The sequence below is a fragment of the Sorex araneus genome, chromosome 1 (genome assembly GCF_027595985.1).
Source record: "Sorex araneus isolate mSorAra2 chromosome 1, mSorAra2.pri, whole genome shotgun sequence".
Lineage (NCBI taxonomy): Eukaryota > Metazoa > Chordata > Mammalia > Eulipotyphla > Soricidae > Sorex > Sorex araneus.
This window is the reverse complement of record NC_073302.1, coordinates 350013007-350029796: the sequence shown is the minus strand read 5'-3', so window position 1 is coordinate 350029796 and position 16790 is coordinate 350013007. Positions and strand designations below refer to the sequence as shown.

Here is a 16790-nt window from a genome sequence, read left to right as displayed (position 1 = left end):
TCCAAACTCCCCACCCCTATCTGCATTGCCCAGGATGGCCAAATGGAGAACACAAAGCCTGTCATATACAACCTTTGTTGGGTTTGATAAGCTGGCCAGTTCCTTGTATAGCAATTCTCCTTTATAGTATCCAAAGAGACCAATTATGTTCACTAGAGGAAAGTCTCTGAGAACCAAAGCAATGCAGAGAAGACACTTACCTGAGCAGTTAGAAATCACTGTCTGAAGAGTTTTATTTTTAATCCAAATAGTTCGGATCACAATAGCATAGATGACACTGCGGAGACAACGAGAGGTAATATTAAAATGGCTGGTAGGTTCCAACTGTGAGGACTGGAGAGGGCCTGTCCCAGACCCCTGAGTTTCCAGTGTGGAAGGAGGGTCTTAACCACAGCTGTCTCTGTGCTGATAGAATCACATCAGATCTTAGCTACGTTTTTGTTTGTTTTTGCTCTTCATATAGTGTAGCTTGGATCTGGTAAAGGCGACCATTTTTTCTAAGATATCTCAGGTCACTAGAGGTATTGCTGAGATGAACATTCAAACACAGGGCTTGGGCTTGGGAAGATTTAAATTTGAAATGAGTTCTACCACTTACTAGTTGTTTGACATTGACTTTATATAAACTTAAGTATGAGCCCATGACCCCATGTCCTACACTCCAGTGTTCATGCCTTTGTGTGACTCCCTTCTTCTGGTAGGGCTAGGAACCTTACTTCTAATTAATGTGCTGGGTTGAAAGTGATATAATGTCCCCTGTTACCTAATTGTCTAGCACCCATCTTGCAATGTCTCCATTGCTGGTTTTGAATAAGCAAGCTGATCTAGGTCCTACAGTCTTAGGATATGAATTCTTTCAAGAACACAGAAAAACTTGGGAGAACTTTACTGACATGAGCTTCTGATGAACCTGGCCCTTCAGGAATCTCGGGAACTGTTTACAAAGACTCTGGGTAATTAATGTCTAAATTACTGACTCAGAAAATGAGAGAATAAATGTAGGTCATGTTTGTCACCAAGTTTATAATAATCTGTACCTGCCTATAGAGAACTCATACATTGATGGATTCAGGTTGAAAATTCCCATGTGATAATTTTAGGAGATGGGCCCTTTGGGAAAAACTTAGGTCCTAAGGTTGAGAGCAATAGTACAGCAGGTAGGGAATTTGCCTTGCATGTGAATACCCCAGGTTTGATTCCTGTTATACCATAGATTTCTCTGAGCACAGAGCCAGAAATAAGCACAGTGCTTATTGCCGGGTGTGGTCCCAAGACAACCGCCTCCCCCCACCAAAGAGAAAGAAAGAAAGATGAAGAAAAACTGAAAAAGTTAGGTCCAAAGAGTAGAGACCTCACAAACTGGATCAGTGTCTTGATAGGAAAAGTCCCCAAAGGACTACCCAGCTCTTTGCTCCATGTGGGAATGCAGAAAGAAAGCTGTATCCGGAAAAAAGCCCTTCCACGGTCTTGATGACATCGTGATTTCAAAGTTTCACCCTTTATAGCTATGAGAAATAAATTTCTGCTGTCCATTAGCCATCTGCTCTGACATTTACCTACAGAACCCAACTGTACTACAACATCGATGCACAGCTGAGACTGTGAAATGAACTCAATAATACAAACCTCCTAGGAATGTTTTAGGAATCACAGATGACAATATTTAGATTAGCAGGTAAAACATTAGAGTGTACTCAAAAATGTAATTTTCTCCCCTACTCATTTTTCATGTAGCATCATATTCACACATGCATGAGAATATCTGTGCCCAAGCAGAAGACAATGTGTTAATGATTCAAAAGCATCATGAAATTTTGTATTCTATGTAACTTGGATAAATATAAACATTTAAATTCTTCTTTTATATATATTATATGTCATATATATATGACATTTAAAATATATTAGTCTGAATACTTAAAGACAAAACACTGTTTTATTTTAAAACAGCACAAATTTTCCTCTTCAGAAATAAGAGGTTTGGAAAACTCAGAGTCCTAGTTTTCAGTAGCTGACACAGCACTAATTTCATGTGATGATCTTAGAATATAACTTCACTCGTGGCTTCAAACCCTCTGTTACTTGCTGTTTTCCATATTCTTGTCAGTAAACTGCTCTGAGTATTTCATGGAAGTTCAGGTCCTGTTTTGAGCCTCCTCTCTTCATGTACCAACATAGGGACTATTATAAAATATCTATGCCAATTTTAGAGAAAAAAATTAGAAGATTATTAGTTTATGCTTTATCTTAAGTTGAATGTCTTCTGGAACCAGGGAACTCCCAAGAAATGCTACAGTATTATGAAGCATTAGTTGTATATTATAATCATAACCTCAGGACTTAGTTTATCAATAGTACAAATATTGATGTTTACCCTTAATCATATGCACATGAATAATTAAGAAAAGTTTTATGTGTTAGATATTTAGGCCCAAGGTGCCCTCACCACACATTCTCAGAAGAGATCAGGAAATTTTCCTACTAGGCAGCAATACTAATAAGAGAGTCCCTTTCATCACTGCCCAATGTGGACCACTTTTCAAATTATACTAGTCATGCATCTGAGAGGCTTCTGAGTCATCTTTGTCTTCTCTCTTCTCTTCCATTGAATTAATCAACAAGTCCTATGCCTTTTCTCTTTAAAATCACATCTGTATCTTATCTCCATTCTTCCTCAGCATCAGTTTAAATCCTTACAACTTCTCTTTTAAGAAATGTATTCACGGTTTATTTTATTGTGGGCAAATATATGTAACAAAATTTGCCATTATGGCCATTTTACTGTGTATCTTAGTGACATTGACTGTATAATTGTTGTGTAATCTCACCATCATTCACCTCCAGAATGAGGTGATTTTTTTTTTTACTTTCCCCAATAGAAACACTGAAGTGTGGAATATTCCACAGATGTGGCATAGTTACCTAGGAGCTATACTTACTCTCTCTGAGTTGCTCCAGTTAGATTTGTGAGTTCCTGGTGTGAGTTAACCCCAATAATCCTTTGCCTGATTGTTGCTGTAAACTTTTAGTAGCTCCACTCTGTTTTCACCTCAAATGTTCATGCTGACAGCAGAACTGTTGCTCCGGCCACACAACTATTCCTGCCCGAAAACCCTCCATAGCTTCCACTTATTCACAATCTGGTCTTGCAGCAGAGCTTCCCAAATCTTACAAACCTTACCTTCAGCATCATCGCTCTGCTTTCCTCCATCCAACTATCTTCCAACCCATGTTTTACTCTCTTGTCCACAGGCACAATCAATAATGCCAAGCCCAAACTTATCCTGACTCTGTACACATAGAAGGTTGACTTGGAGTGAATATAAGCTCCAACAACTTCCATATCTCAGCATCCACTTTGTGCTTTTCTTGAAATGCATTTTTTTAAAAAAGCCTCTATGCATCACTTTGCTGAAATCTTCTAACTTGCCCCCATGACCCAGTAATCATTAGCTCCTCCTGAGGTTTGCATGCCATTACAATGTTAGTTACACTCCTCTGTCAAAAAAGTAATTTCTTATAGATCAAATAGAGCTAGAAAGCTAGAAATAGCCCATTCTTAGAAATAGAGCAGAGGAAAAACATTTCTTGTATTCAACTTATTCCATGCCCTTAGTCTGTCTCCATTGTCTCAGTAAGTTTAGCTTTTCTTTAGTCTTCTCAAAATATGATCAGGAAGGGTCACCCAGATTGAGAAAAGAAATATCCATTTCTTCTAATTGTCTGGGTTGGTTTTGGATTTTATGGAAGATTATCCAAACACAGATCCATTTTCCTTCACCCCCTTCACAAGGGAAACTCAAAGTGGCTAGAGCGTGGGAGAAGCCAGTAGGACTGTCTCAAAAAGCTACTCGAAATCAACTCATGAGTCTTAGATCTGGGTTGTGTTTGAGATGCAGCCACATAAAAAAGTTTTCTATGACTATAAGACACAATGGAGAGCTTTCTATTCAGATCAAAAGTTCAAAAGTGCCTTCTGTATATGCCTGCAACTTAAACAGAGGACTGGGTATTTGGTGGCATCCACCTTAATATAGGAGACACAGACTAAGGCTCACTCTCTGCCAACAGACTCCAACTACACTTGATATTTGGGGCCTGAGAATGATGTTGAGTAGTTCTCTGGAGACCTACTTAGAGGTCATATCTTTATATGTTCTACCAAGCATAGGGATTAGGGCTACGGGGGCTAGTTTTTCACACCAGAGGACCTCTTTTTCCTTTTTCCTATGTGTGGTTTTAAGGAAACTCACTTAACACTAATTTTTAGGTTCCTTAAAGGTTTCAGAATCTGCAGCCTTTGTACTTCATGTGAACTCACTTATGCCTGGGACCAGCAGCTGTGGCCAAATGGATATAATTAGGATGTTTCTGGAAGCAAATTACAGAAAAAAATCAATTTCAAAGGAACCAAGCAATTAGAACAATTGTTATCTCTCATAATTGCAATTTTAAGGAGTCAAGACTGAATTTGAAAAACCTGAGTTCCTTTCATTTTTTTCTCTTCTCTCTCAGGGGTAGATATCTTCCAAGTGAGACTGTGAAAGTTCTAGGCACCAGTCCAGAGATAATACTTTCTGGAGGGAGAGGAGAATTCTATTTTCTTCTAGATATGTTTTCTAAGAGTAAGAAAAATTTTGCCAGAAGCCCTTTGGAAATATCCCCTATGATATCATTTATTATGATTGGATTTGTGACCATTCCTGAATGGTTCACAGTCTAAGATGTGGTGTTGCCAGGAATGTATTTGAGTGGAAATTCCATCATAATTCCAGAGTCTAGAAAACGAATAACGGCAGCTTTTACAATATCCTAACTCTTGTTACCTCTTGTGAAAAAATATATAAGATACTTCTTTACTGATTGTGATGACTCTTCCACCTTGGCCTTGGAAAGTAATGCTAGATGTCTAGGGCCCATTCATTCCCCATGACCTTAAGCTTCACAGGACTGTAGGAAATTCAGCACCGGAATTTTCACAATATGATACCTATTTCCAAGTCAAAATAAGTGATTTTTTTTCATTTGTTGCAAAATCAGTGCTCCCTGACAAACATGCTCTTTCACTTTCTCTTTTGCCATTGTCAAGCATGGATCTTTTATGCTTTTATCTCTATCTTGCAGAAATAGAAATAAAAATAGGTAGGAAAATCAATTAGAAAGGAAATCACCACACAAAAAGTAAAGCAATTGTATTAGGGCTAAAAATCGCCCAGCAACAGTTAAATAGTTATGTCAAGTGAATTTTGAAACAGCAGTTGTATTGACCCAGAAAAACAGTGTATTGCCTTTATTGTCAGTCACCATGGTTTCAAGTCCTGTGAGCCTGATTTATTTGATGCCAGAGAAACTGAATTTTTATTCATATACAGCTTTCATGAGTTTGTAGAAACAATATAGCTTCTCACTTCCTTTCTCTCTTCCTCCACTTCTCTCTTCTTTCCTTTCATATCTGTTTATAGAGGACAAGCTATAAAAATTGATGAATCGATGAATTGTTGGAGTTTACAATCAGGCTTGCAGTTTTTATTCAATCCAATATTTACACTTCTACTATTGTGTACAGCATTTAGAGTCCAGAAATTCTGAGTCAATGCTCTCTGTATTCAAAAGATAAATTCAAACAGGGGACAATTAAACCACCATAATCTCTTAAAGGCAACATGGACAAACTGAGTTTAAGATTTGTGATGAAGAATGTACACCAGTTTGACAGAAACAAGCAGAGTAAATTTGGGCACGGTGCAGGCATAAGGAATGATGCATAGAGAGCCCAGAGGCAAAAGACGCGGGAGATTCCGAAAGGACAAATGGCTTGTTTGTGACTGGAGCAGACTGCAAGGAGAGTGAGTGCCTCACAGTTTACCCTAGGGGTCCAGGAAATCTGTAAACAAGCTGAGCAATCATCTCTTATCAGATATTAAATGTATATAAAGCTATAATTATTAAAATGATATAGTAATCATGGCAGATAAAATACAAATATTGTTGTTGAGTTCTTTCTCTCCCTTTCTTCAGTCCATCAATATTGACACAAAAATATTACAACTGGCAAAGGAGAAATATTTGCAAGACATAAATAGAAGGTTATTCTATAAAGACCCTTTCTAAAGAAAGATAGCAGAAAAACAGAAACAAAAGTGAAGGGGGCTAGAGTGATAGCACAGCGGGTAGGGTGTTGCTTTGCACGCAGCCCACTTGGGTTCGATCCCCAGCATCCCATATGGTCCCCTGAGCACCACCAGGAATAATTCCTGAGTGCAGTGCCAGGAGTAACCTCTGTGCATCGCTGGGCATGACCCAAAAAGAAAAAAAAAAGTCATGCAAGGTCAAACAAAATATTTTGCTTTTTTTTTTGGAGGGGGGTCACACCCGGCGATGCTCAGGTGTTACTCCTGGCTCATGCACTCAGGAATTACACCTGGCGGTTCTCAGGGGACTATATGGGATGCTGGGAATCAAACCCGGGTCGGCCACATGCAAGGCAAATGCCTTACCCGCTGTGCTATCACTCCAGCCCCGAAATGAAATATTTTGAACCCTGCATTAAGAAAACAAATTTAACTTAGATCTCTAATTCATATCTAACATCAAAAATAAATAGCATTGTGACAATTGACAAATCAAAACACATATAGTGATATTTTTAGTGTACTTCCAAGAATCATATAAAATTCATAAACATAGAGAAAAATGTGAAGAAAAGTGAAAAGATGATTCAGACAGAAAATGACAAAACACCAGAGGACTCCACTCATTTTCAGAGTATCCAGAAACAAAAGAAGATATTGGACAATATTCCTGAGAAATGATCAATAGAATTGTGATGTGTGTGTGCAGGGACAAAAGTGGGTCAACTGGATAAATAGTGGTGGTGGGCATGGTGCAGCAAACAGAATGACAAAACAATGTTGATATACTACTGAAAAATGGATACAGTTTAGAAAATATTTGAAGTATGAGTAGAACATGAATCTACTAGCATATCAAATATCTATATCTTAGAAAAAAGCAGTACTTTATTAAAATATTCACATGTATTAGGATTGCTCTGCAAAGTGCTTTGATATTTTTAACTTTTTTAATTGTCATTTGACTTACTAATTCTTTAATTTTAATCATGTATGCATGTAGAATCTCTCAATTTCTTCTTCATCATAGTTGGAAGTTGGTGCATAGACGATGAAGACAGAAACTGCAGGTAGTGAGCCACATCTATTCAAGAGTAATCATCCAATTCGGGTTGTTAGGCCTTCAAATGAATCGATGCTCATGGCCAAGTTCGTGTTGATAAGGACACCAACGCCACCAATGCCTCTGTTGTTGCATGTTCAGTGTCGAAAATGGCATGATGTGATTGATGTCTCCTCGTTTCAGTCAGACCAATGATGAGGTACTTGATCTTCTGCGATTGCACCATCAGGTCCTCAATGGATGCTTCTGATGCCAGTGACTGTGCGTTGAAAGTACAGACAATCATCTTAGTCTTTCTTCGTTTTGGCAGTCTAGATTCATCCCCAAGATTTTTTCAGCCTCTCATTGCTCATCTTTCTTAACGCTGCCATATTGGGGGCTCTTTCGGTGACAGGTGAATGAGGCCAATTGTTGTTACTGTTGCTGGCATATCAAATATGCTACAGGTAGCTTGCTAGGCTCTGCTGTGCGGGCTCAATACTCTCGGTAGCTTGCCGGGCTCTCTGAGAGGGACGGAGGCTTTCAGGGCGGCCTCCAATCACCCTTAGAGGTGTTACCATGGTTCACACTAAATGTGAACCCTATCAAATATGGTATGGGAATAAAAGGTATTAAGTATTTTATGGTGTCCGGAGAGCAACCTGGAGGGTGGCAGTGTCTGGGTAGTGGATGTAGTGGGGGTTGGCCAGTGAGGTATTTATCTTGGGTAGGGTGGGGCGTCTGGGTTGGACCCCTCCCTCAGATGCTGGGGATTGGAGGAGGCAGACTGAGGATCTTGTTTTCAGGTCTCATTGAGAGGTTCTATATGGAACTGGAGAAGTTCTATAAAGAAGACCACACCTTCTACAAGATCATTGTTGGTGATTTTAATGCCAAGATAGGTCTGAGAAGGTCGCCCAAAGAACTCCACATTGGGACACATGGCCTAGAATGGAATGATCAGAGTGAGAGACTGTCTGAATTCATCATGTCGACCAAGACCATCCATGGTAACTCACAGTTCCAGAAGGCCAATTCTAAACACTGGACATGGGAGTCTCCCAGTGGACAGTTCCACAATGAAACTGACCACATCATATTCAATTGAAGGTTTTGCCTGACCGATGTCACTATTGTCCCAAAATTCCAAACAGGATCGGACCACCATCTCCTTTGTGCAAAATTCTACTTCACAGAGCAGGGAGAAAAGTCTGCAAAATTTAAGTCTAAGACAACTCCCAGAATGACCACCAACTGGGAGCTCTTTGGCACTATTGCAGCAACGTGGGAAGATGCCGTCCTTGACAACATCGATGAGGAATACGATCGACTGGTTCGGCACCTCCATGTCTGTGCGAAGAATGCCGAGAGTGAGAAAGCCACAAACAGATGCCTGTCTTTGGAAACTCTCGAACTCATTCGTCAACATGGTTTGGCGTGAGCCTCAGGCAACCAAAAGCTAATGTCCGAGCTCACAAAGCTGTGCAGAGATGCGATAAAGGAAGACCTCAAAGAGAGAAGAGCAGCAGTGTTGGCCAGTACATCAGAAGCTGGGGAAAGTATTCGCAACACTCGCCTGTTCTTCACCAACTACAAGACCAAGATGACTGCCCTCCGACATCCCGATGGATCTATCACATCCTCCAGAAAGGCAATGGAAAAAATTATTCATGACTTCTACTCGGATCTCTTTGACCGCCATGTTCACCTGCCCACATACCAAATTCCACAGGATGGATATGTCGTTCCCAACGTTCTCCCTTCTGAAATGCGACATGCCATTTCGCTGGTAAAGACATGAACAGCACCTGGTCCGGACAAGGTCAGATCCGAACACCTGAAGAATCTGCCGCCAGTACTCATCAATACACTGGCCCGACTCTTCAAATGCTACCTGTCTGAATGCAAGGTTCTGTCTCAGTGGAAAACCAGTAGGACCGTTCTGTTGTACAAGAAGGGAGACAACCACGACATCGAAAACTATCACCCAATCTGCCTCCTGTCTGTCATCTACAAGTTGTTCACTCATGTCATCCTGAATAGAATAGGCAGAACACTAGACGAAGGACAACCATGTGAGCAAGCTGGGTTCCGAAGAGGATTCAGCATGATTGACCATATCCACGCAGTGACCAAACTCATTGAAGTTTCACGAGAGTTCAAGATGCCGCTCTGTCTAATGTTCATCGACTTAAAGAAGTAATTCGATTCTGTTGAGACTGAGGCGGTCATCAAAGCCCTGGCCAAACAGGGCGTTCAAACTCAGTATATCAAAATCCTCTGCGATCTGTATTCACCACCAGGATCTCACCATTCTACAGGGAAGTGATCATTGATGTAAAGAGAGGGGTGCAGCAAGGTGATACTATTTCACCGAAACTCTTCAGTGCCACCCTTGAGAACATCATGCGATGACTGGAATGGGAAGGAATGGGAGTGAAGATAGACAGTTGGCAATTACACCACCTCCGCTTCACTGATGACATTGTTCTCATAACGCCAAACATTAGCCAAGCAACACAAGTGCTGGCCGATTTCGACCTCGAATCTGGAAAGGTCGGATTGCAGCTGAATCTCAACAAGATGATGTTCATGAAAAACGAACTGGTTCCTGAAGCTCCATTTGCTCTCAATGGAACGAACATCTCCGAATGCAGCAGCTATGTGTACCTGGGTCGATTAATCAACATGAAGAATGACTTGGTGCCAGAACTGAGCAGGAGGAAGAGAGCAGTGTGGAATGCATTCAACAACGTCGAAGAGGTGGTTAAGAGAATGAAGAACCTCCGACTCCGGGCACATTTTTTGATTTCACCATTCTTCCTGCACTAACATATGCCTCAGAGACCTGAGCCCTACGCAAGCAGGATGAGAAGGCTATTAGGGTATCCCAAAGAGGAATTGAAAGAGCTATGCTGGGAATATTATGTCTCACTCAAGTGAGAGAAGGAATCCAGAGTTCTGACCTCCATTGATGGTCAAAAATCTGTCTCGTTTGCCAAGGCATCAAAAATCAGATGGACTGGTCATGTGATGCGATTCAGAGATGACCGTTGGACTAGAGCTGTTGCAGACTGGATTCCACGGGACATCAGAACACCTCGTGGCCGCCCTCCAACTAGATGGTCAGATTTCTTCATCAAATCTCTGAATGAACGATTTGAGGCTCTTTCTGTTCCTGGAGCGAGCAGGTATCATTGGGCTACACTAGCTCTTGACAGGGAGAATGGAGATGTTATTGGCACCTGCTCGAGCAAATCGAAGATCAACAGATCAACGGGACTACAAGTGAATCATGTATGCATTCTCCCCATTTCTAAATTTCGTTATCTATTAAAGACAAAATAAAACCATATTTAAAATGAAAAGGCAAATGCCAAGGTTGAGATGTATCCTCAATATACTAAAACAAGAAAAATTTATTGTATAAAAAATAAAGATGGAAGAAAGAAAATTAAAATGGAGAAAAATAGGTAAAAGGATATGAATGTAATTTGGAAACACAATAAGCTGAAAAAAATTTTAATAGTAAAAATGCAAGCTCAAATATCAGCTATATGTCTATGCACCATATATGTACTACATGTATATGCCATTTATATGATTTTGAAGCAGGCAGGAATCTGAAGGAGTAGGAGGGAGGCTGATTATGAGTGCTTGGGATATAATAAGACAAGATGGGATTTGAAGAAGTTATTCTGTAATAGCCCTAAAGAAACAAAAAAGCAAGAAATGTGAAGTGTAGCAAAGAAAGCCTCTCCAACAATTGGTGCTGGAAAAACTGACAGGTACATGCAAAAAATAAAGGACTCAGACCTCTAACTCCAGGCACAGAAGTCAGATCAAAATGGATTAAAGACCTCAATATCAAACCTAAATCCATAAGGTACATGGAGGAAAACAGGCAGAACCTTCCATGACATCAAAGCGAAAGGCATCTTTAAAGGTAAAACACCATTGACCAAGCAAGTGGAAACAAAGATAAACTAATGGGACTACATTAAACTAATAAGCTTAATGGGAAAAATTACCCATTATCTTATGGGTTAATACCCAAGATATATAAGACACTGGTAGAACTTTATATTAAAAAAATCCCTTGAGCTCCATCAAAAAATAAGGAGAAGAAATAAGTACAGAAATTTCCTCAAAGAAAAAATACAAATGACCAAAATGCACATAAAAAAAGTTCTACATTGCTCATCATCAGAGATAAGCAAATTAAAACAACAATGAGAAATGGGCTCTCATTTATTGTTGGCAGGAATGCTAACTGGCCCAGCCTTTTTAGAAAACAATATGGGCATTCCTCAAAAAACTAGAAATTGAGCTTCCATATGACCCTGTGACACCAGTTCTGAGAATATACCCGCAGGATTCAAAAACACAGGGCAGAAACGCCATCAGCTCTTGTATGTTCATTGCAGCACTGTTCACAGTAGTCAGAATCTGGAAAAAACCGGAGTGCCTGAGAACAGATGACTGGTTAAAGAACCTATGGCACATCTACACAATGGAATCTACACAGATGTAGGGAAAAAAATGAAATCAGGAAAGTCACTTATAAGTGAATGGATATGGAGAGTATCATGCTGAGTGAAATAAGTCAGAAGGTGAAGGACAGACAAAGAATGACTACACTCATTTGTGGGATATAAAAAAGACATAGTATGAAGCTAACACCCAAGGACAGTAGAAACAAGGGCCAGGACGAATGGTTCATGATTGGAAGCCTGTTCAAGGGCTGGGGGAGAGGGCAGCTGGGATAGAGAAGGGACCATTTTGACAATGGGGGGAAGGGATCGCTGTGCATGGGAGACATGTGCTGAAAGTGGGTCAAGGACCAAGCATGATGGCTTCTCAGTATCTGTATTGCAAACCATAATGCCCAAAAGAGGGAGTAGGGGAAGAGAGAGAGGAAGAGAGAGGGAGAAAGAGAGATGGGGAGAAGAGAGAAGGGGGAAGAAAGAGGGGAGAGAGGGGGGAGAGAGAGAAAGAGAAAGAGAGGAAAAGTGAAGAAAGGTAGAAAAGTGGCAGGCTAGGGGGGGTTGGCAGGAAGGATACAGGGGATATTGGTAGTAGGAAATTGGGAAATGTACATTGGTGGAGGGATGGTTCTTGGAATATTGTATGATTGAAACCCGATCCCAAACACTATGTAACTCTATCTCATGGTGATTCAATAAAAAAATAGAAATAAAGTAGCGAAAGCATTATTGTTGGACCCACTTTGTGGACACAGGAACTGAGGTCTGATAAGACTCAGACACCATCACAGGAGAAGCTCCAGCAGGAGCAAAGGGTTACAATAAGGATTTGATGATGGACACCTAAAGTTTCAAGCTCTTCTCTTTGACAGGACCATCGTAACAGACTCTTACCTAGATGGAAGTCCCATGCAGAGCAGCTTGAGAGAGAAAGTATAAAACCAACTTTACAAAAGCAAGGACATGTCTCCCCATTCTGGGGGCGGGGAGTGGGGAACATCTTTGCTTGACATGTGTATACTCTCATCTTTCTCTTTTCTTCCCCATAATCTCTAAATAAAATTGTTTACTTCATGACACATCTCCTCTCGAAATTATTTTCTGTGATGGAAATTCTTTTCTTTGACCCAAAAGTCTAGGTAAGACTTAGGACTCATTTTACTTTCCTGCATAAAGCAAGTCCATTTTCCAGCCCATGTCCATGGATCCCTGAGAACTCAGGGGACAGGACCATTTCTCACATTGTGCAGAACCAGTGGGCTTCAGGCGCAGCTTGACAGCTGCCTCATGGGTAAGAGGGTCAGATGTGAGGTCCATGCTGTGCAGGGGCTCAGCGCAGACTTTCATCAATCCTAGACCTGGCCCGTCACTTCCTGAGTGATTGAGGTCTGTAGAAAGGGAAACAGCAGACTCCTTCCTCGAGGCTGCTGCCACTTCACATCCGTCACGAGCAACAGTCTGTTAGTGTGAAAGTGGATTTATTCCTGTGCTTATGGGTTCTATGTATGAAAGACTTTCATACAAAACTCAGATGCTTCAGAAGTTAAAATTTATTATGCAGCTCAACTAGGTGGGCCTGGGTTCCTCAGGCGTGAGGTCTTTCATCTGGTCTCTCAATTCCTTCCAGTGCATGGTGCCTTCAGTCTTGTCCCTCTCGAACTGGTCATCTCCAGTGTTTGATGGCCTGGTCTTGTTCCTACGCCATTCTCTACTCGGTGTCTGCTTTCTTAGTCTGAGATCTGCAGCTGGAATACTCTCACCTATATCCCCTTGCTGGATTTTTACTACTCTTTATCTGTCACTGGGCTTTTGTGAGACCGTACCCCAGAAACTCCCTGTCATCTTGACTTTCCCTGATCATGGCTATGTATGCATAGGTGAAACCCTTGCTCTTTCCTGCCATTTGTTTGGGTGTAGGTGAAGAGGGCAGAGAGAGCATCATCTTGCTGGGGCCATCCTTTGATCTGCTGCTGTCTGCAGCCAGTTCATTATCTACTTTGCGTAGATATCTTTTTGGTGGTGATCAATTGGATTAACTAGCTCACCCACTGCTCCTCACTTCCATTCTCCCTCAGACTATCAATTTGGCAAAATATATCTGATGTATTATACAGCAGGCATGAAGAATAATGAAGAATGTGGCATGGTTAATTAATTGAGGGAATACCTTATTAGAATTAAAAACTGTTTACTTAAGTGAAATCAACAGTTTATCTTTATTGGGATTCATGAAATAGCTCAAAGGACTGAGTGCAGGTTTTGCACACCAGATTCTTGGTTTCCTTCCCCATCACCCAGGATTCTCCAGAATTCACCATGCTGGAAGTAGTCTCTGAACACTGCAAGACGTGGCCCTCAGAACCAACAAAACAAAACAATAAATAAAGTTTACCTTTATCTGAAGGGGTCAAAATGACAAAATTAAATGTTTATCCTTATTGAAAAGAGTCGCAAGCTACCAAATCAAGTATTAAGAGGCAAAGTCTGGTTAAGGAAGAAAGGTACAAAATAAAATAGAAACTAAGCTCTCAGAGATGGGGAGAGTAGCATCTCATCCAGAAACTAGTTGGGAAACAAATTCATCACAAAATCCCCTCTGAGCCTGGTCTTTGTTCTAGGAAGAGGAGACATGACAGAGGTGGAAGATGTGCCAGGCCCCATTGTCTTCACTCAGCGCCTGGCTGCAGAATGGAAATAATGACAGAGCCGCTAAGGTCAGAGAGGTGACTCTGAACTGTCCTGGTCTAGCCACAGCTAGAATCAAGAAACTGAATTTAAGGAGACCTTAATTTGATGAAGGGCCAGCAAAACCACTTTGGAAATAATTTCCTCAATCCGCAAATTATACTTTGCTTTTATCAAGGACATTACAAAGACACACAAGTAGGACTCCAGGCAAGTTTGAGAAGTCCTGGTGAAAGGAAACAGCTTGAATTAATGGGGTGAAGTTTAGACAGTGAAAAGACCAGCAAGGCAGATGTAGCCAGACAACAGATCATGAGCCCGTGGCACACATGCAGTACCTGTCTGGCCCAGAGGAACTTTGGCTGCTTGCATTGATAGGGAGAAAAGAAGAGACATGCGCTGGCACTGACATGCACTGGCACAGTCAGGAGAAAAGCAGACACATGCACTGGCACTGCAGTGGAAGGGCCGAGTCGAACACTACAAAGACGCTCTCTGTCCACCGCCACTAGCCTGTCCCTTCATCTGTGTGTCCTTTCCCATAGTGCTGTGACTTGCTTGTGACTAGTTGCCTTAAGGACCTTTACCTTTCCTCAGAGTTTTTTCCTAAGATCAAATCGGGAAAGAGGAGGGCAATGTAGATGTGACTTGTTTGCTCAACAGAGAGGACAAGACTGTCCAATCTCAGCAAGGCTGCAGGGCGTGATGGCACCATCATGCTTCTGTCCAACTTGAACTTTTAGAAGGGAAAGCCCTCTAGCTTCTTCTGGCTGTAAGTCTACTCTTAGGAAAAATTATCAGGTTGGACCCTACTTTCCAGTCAGATCAAACTCCCTGGCCACCACCTACCCCGAATTGTAAGCCCCATATTAGACCCCACTTCTTGTAGTAAGCTGCTGAAGCAGACAGATAGAGATTGCAATGAGTTCTTGGAAAGTCTTCCTCGGGGTCCCTCGAAGGGGATGGGCTCCAGCTTCCCTCCCTACCCCTAGCAGAGCTCCTGGTAGCCGAAGGCCTCCGGAGCCTAGCCACAGTCATGCTCAAGGCCCTCTCCACATGTTCAGACAAGCCTCATGTATGAAGGTACCAGCATTGAAACCCAGGTGTGTGGGACCTGGGGCTGAGATTTCCAAGCCTGCTCGGATCGGGACTGGGTCTTCTCTGCCCAGATTTCTCATTTCCCAGTAGCTAGGCAGTCACACCCAGGGACTGCCCCCGACGCCGTGGAATCCCATCAACGGCCAGCATCCAGAGACTTAAAAGCAAGCTCCCGGGAGCAAAGCAGCTGCTTTGCAGCCGTGTGACATCTTATAGCCTACTTCTCCCTCTGGGAGAACCTGGCAAACTACCAAGAGTTTCCTGCTTACAAGGGAGTGCCTTGCAAGGACCCCATGGTGTATTAATATGCTAAAACCAGTAACAAGCTGGGTCTCATTCCCCTGACCCTGAAAGAGACTCCAATGCGCCATCATTGGGAAAGACGAGTAGAGAGAGGCTTCAAAAATCTCAGAGCTAGGACGAATGATGACGTTACTAAGACTGCTTGAGAAATTCGAGGATCAATGGGATAATGATGATGATATTAGGCCCCTCTTCTTGAAGTAAGCTGCTGAAGCAGACAGATAGAGATTACAATGAGTTCTTGGAAAGTAATAAAATCAAGATGGGATTTAAAGAGTTTATTCTGTCGCTAGCCCCAAAGTAGCAAAGGTAACAATATCAAGATATAGTCTTGTCAAATGGCAAAACAAAAGCTAGAGATATACTCCTAAAATGGCAAGAGAAGAAGCAGTCTCGGTCCTGCTACAAAAGAAACAACATAAAACTCACATCAGATTTTGCAAATGAAACTACAAGCAAGAAGAAAATGAAATGAGTGGCCAAAGGGCTAAATAAAAAAAACTGCAACCATGAATTCTCTACCCTGAAGCTATCAATCAGATTTGACAGTGTGATAAAAACAATCTCAAACAAAAACTGATGAGGGCATTTGTTGCATCTAAAGCAACTGTGTAGACAACTTAATGGATTCTTATAAGTAAACAAAATGTTTAATGACAAAACTGACCAAAGTACTCAGAAAAATGACAACAAATTCATACCAATTATTTCTCTAAATATTAATGGATTATATTCTTTTTTTCAAAGATATGGAGTAACTGGATGAATTAGGAAACAAATTCAACCCTTTGTTGCTTACAAGAGAAACACCTAAACTGTCACGACAAACACAAAGATGACACTGGTGGTGGAATTATTTTGGAGCATTGTATGCCCAAACTCATATAAACAACTTTATAAGTTGTGTTGGCCTAAAAAAAATGCCGCATCACATGACTTTAAAGTGCACTGGAAAGCTATAATAAACAAAAACTATGTGGTACTGGACTAAGGATAAGTTTTTCACATTAACAATATAGTTTTAAGAGTCCTAAGATAAAACCT

At 41.3% G+C, this 16790-nt stretch overlaps 1 protein-coding gene across 2 annotated transcripts in view; it reads right to left on the bottom strand.

Moving 5' to 3' along the window:
- The window catches only part of NPSR1 (neuropeptide S receptor 1), a 267077-nt gene that overhangs the window by 36987 nt on the left and 213300 nt on the right, over positions 1-16790 (bottom strand). For both annotated transcript variants that reach the window (XM_004606883.2, XM_012932358.2), the window contains one exon: positions 201-277. In XM_004606883.2, coding sequence (XP_004606940.2) covers positions 201-277 — 77 coding nt within the window. The remainder of the gene's footprint in view (positions 1-200; positions 278-16790) is intronic.